At 36.0% G+C, this 2,520-nt stretch overlaps 1 protein-coding gene across 1 annotated transcript; it reads right to left on the reverse strand.

Annotated features, from left to right (window-relative positions):
• Positions 1-217: 217 nt before the first annotated feature.
• On the reverse strand, positions 218-1,990 carry LOC145092566 (putative serine/threonine-protein kinase PBL3). The gene is made up of 4 exons (XM_079030512.1): positions 1,749-1,990; positions 1,332-1,672; positions 1,119-1,254; positions 218-1,040 (listed from the first exon to the last, which is right to left on the reverse strand). The coding sequence occupies exons 1-4, from the start codon at positions 1,810-1,812 to the stop codon at positions 337-339; spliced, it is 1,245 nt and encodes a 414-aa protein (XP_078886638.1). The 5' UTR covers positions 1,813-1,990; the 3' UTR covers positions 218-336.
• Positions 1,991-2,520: the final 530 nt, after the last annotated feature.

Below are 2,520 nucleotides of genomic sequence, written 5' to 3' on the forward strand. Positions count from 1 at the left end.
AACATCTAGAGATAGATTTACACTTCCTTTGGGACATGATACAACCTCACAAATTCTTTGAGTTTTTAGATGATTTATACACAACACTTTTTCTCCATACACAACAATTGGTGCTTTAAAATGTTATACTGTACAACTATATAATACATAAATTGTTGTATACGACAAAAAACTGTTGTGTACGAATCACTTCCCTTTTCATATGACATTCCAAATCTATGAGAAACATCAACTTTTCTGCTTATTTACCAAATACACAAACTTACAAAACAAGATTCTAATTCAACACACTATGTCTACAACATACAAAACTTAAGTGAACCACATTTCTTATCATCAAACTCTATTATTACTCCCTCGTGGGGTCGGCAAAGGAGACCCCGAAGGTGTCGAACGCCGTTTACGATGTCCAGCTGGCGATTTGAGAGCAACAGGACTAGATGACTTTCGATGATTATCTTTTGAAACATTTTTAGCAGATTGAAGCTCTTCTAGATTTACTACAACTTCAGACATACGAGGTCTAGTTTTGGGTTCAATACTAAGACACTGTAAAGCAATAATGACTGCGGTGTACACACTCTTCTGAGGATATTGTCCTTCTAATCCAGTGTCCATGATCCTAAACAATCTTCTTTTGTCTCCAAGATACGGTTTTGTCCATTCAATAAGATCTTGCTCAACACCAATCTTTGACTTGTCAACAGCACGACGACCTGTTAATAGCTCTAACAAAACAACCCCAAAACTGTATACATCACTCTTTGTTGTTAATCGACCTGTAGCAATGTATTCCGGAGCTGCGTATCCATGTGTACCCATTACTTGAGTTGACACGTGTGTTCTATCTCCCGTTGGCCCTGCTTTCGCTAATCCAAAATCGGAAAGTTTTGCATTGAATTCCGCATCAAGAAGGATGTTTGAAGCTTTGAAATCACGATATATGACTTGGTCTTTCGCGTCGTGAAGAAAAGCTAGACCTTTTGCAGCACCTATGGCGACTTTCAGCCTTGTTGCCCATGGAAGTGGTTGTGGCCCCCCTGTAAATCGAAAGAAAACGTTTTAATGGAAGAAGATGAAGAGTTATGTGCAAATTGCAAGACTTTAAGAATATATACTTCTGAAAAGATGATTCTCCAAGCTTCCTTTTGGCATGTACTCGTAAACCAAGAGCCTGTTTTCACCCTCTGAACAGTAGCCGATGAGTTTTACAAGATTCGGGTGGTGTAGCTGGCCAAGATAGGTTACTTCTGTCTGCAAATAACAGAGGATTAGCGAAGAAGATGAACAGAGAAAGGAAACAAAAGAGTAATTTGGAAAACTATGCATACCAGCCATTCTTTATGGCCTTGAAAACTTTCAGGTTTAAGCTTTTTGACAGCGATGACAGTTCCGGATCCGGGTTTTGAAGCGATATGGGTGAATTCATCGATCCAACCTTTGAAAACGTACCCGAATCCTCCTTCTCCGAGAAGACTGTCGACTTTGAAGTTTCTTGTGGCGTTCTTTAGCTCCATGAAGGAGAAGGGTTTTACATTCGGAGACGATAATATTTCACCTTCGGATTTTGGGGTATAAACACCATCAATGCTGCTACCTCCACTGAAAGTTGAAACTGTTATGCTGGAAAGACCTGAAGATGAACTGATTTTGCTGTTGATTTTCGAGCTCCCTGTTTTAGATATAATCCATTAGAACTGACAATCGCACACAAAACAATAAAATTCCATTGAAATCAAAGAAATTACCAGAGGTTCGGGAGCTAAGAGTGGCGTCGACTTTAGGGGAAGAAGACTTCAAACAGTTACCCATATTAGAAATGAGGAAATGATTTGCAATCAGAAACCTAGGATAGGTGTTTAATGAAGGTAGTGGATGGAGATAAGAAGTCAAGAAAGGGTTTAGTGAGAAAAGGAACTTTGAGTTCACATATGGTGGCCCTTTTAAGGAAGAGCATATCGCTATCAAAAGTGAAAAAGGGGGCGAAACAGAGATAATCATATAGAAGACGAAGAGAAATTTGGCCATTGACCAAATCAGTCTCTCTGAAAAGTAACCTTCGTTTTCAATTGACTCGGCATCTTATGATTTATTATATTAAAAACAAAAAAAAAAAATAGTTGTAAATTTAATGGAATGTTACAAGTAAAATTAGGCATTTTTATATATTTTTATAATTGAAGGGGTCAAAATAAAACAGTTTACAGGATATATCTAGAATCATGTCCTCTAACTTAATTAATTTTTAATCTATCCATGATTTCCATTTTCTATTTTTTTAAGTATAAAACCCTTACTATCAAAATCACATATTTTTTTATCAACAAAGTTTTTTCGTGTTTACACATGGACAACGACATGATTTGATATGAGTATCAAAGATATGATATTAAAAACAAAGTTATAAATATAATATTAAGTTTTAATCTAAGAACATAAGAATCTATACCATTATTAGTCAAGTTTATGCAAACTATATTTAAAAACTTTTTTGAACACAAGGTATAAATTTTTAAACCC

The sequence above is a fragment of the Lactuca serriola genome, chromosome 3 (genome assembly GCF_051521515.1).
Source record: "Lactuca serriola cultivar US96UC23 chromosome 3, Lser_US96UC23_V15, whole genome shotgun sequence".
In the NCBI taxonomy this organism is placed as follows: Eukaryota; Viridiplantae; Streptophyta; class Magnoliopsida; order Asterales; family Asteraceae; genus Lactuca; species Lactuca serriola.

Coding starts and splice junctions, on each gene's coding strand:
- LOC145092566 (XM_079030512.1), bottom strand. CDS start 1,812: ATGGGTAACTGTTTGAAGTCTTCTTCCCCTAAAGTCGACGCCACTCTT. Junction 1,673..1,748: donor TCTTAGCTCCCGAACCTCTG/GTAATTTCTTTG, acceptor TATCTAAAACAG/GGAGCTCGAAAATCAACAGC. Junction 1,041..1,118: donor GGAGAATCATCTTTTCAGAA/GTATATATTCTT, acceptor TTCGATTTACAG/GGGGGCCACAACCACTTCCA.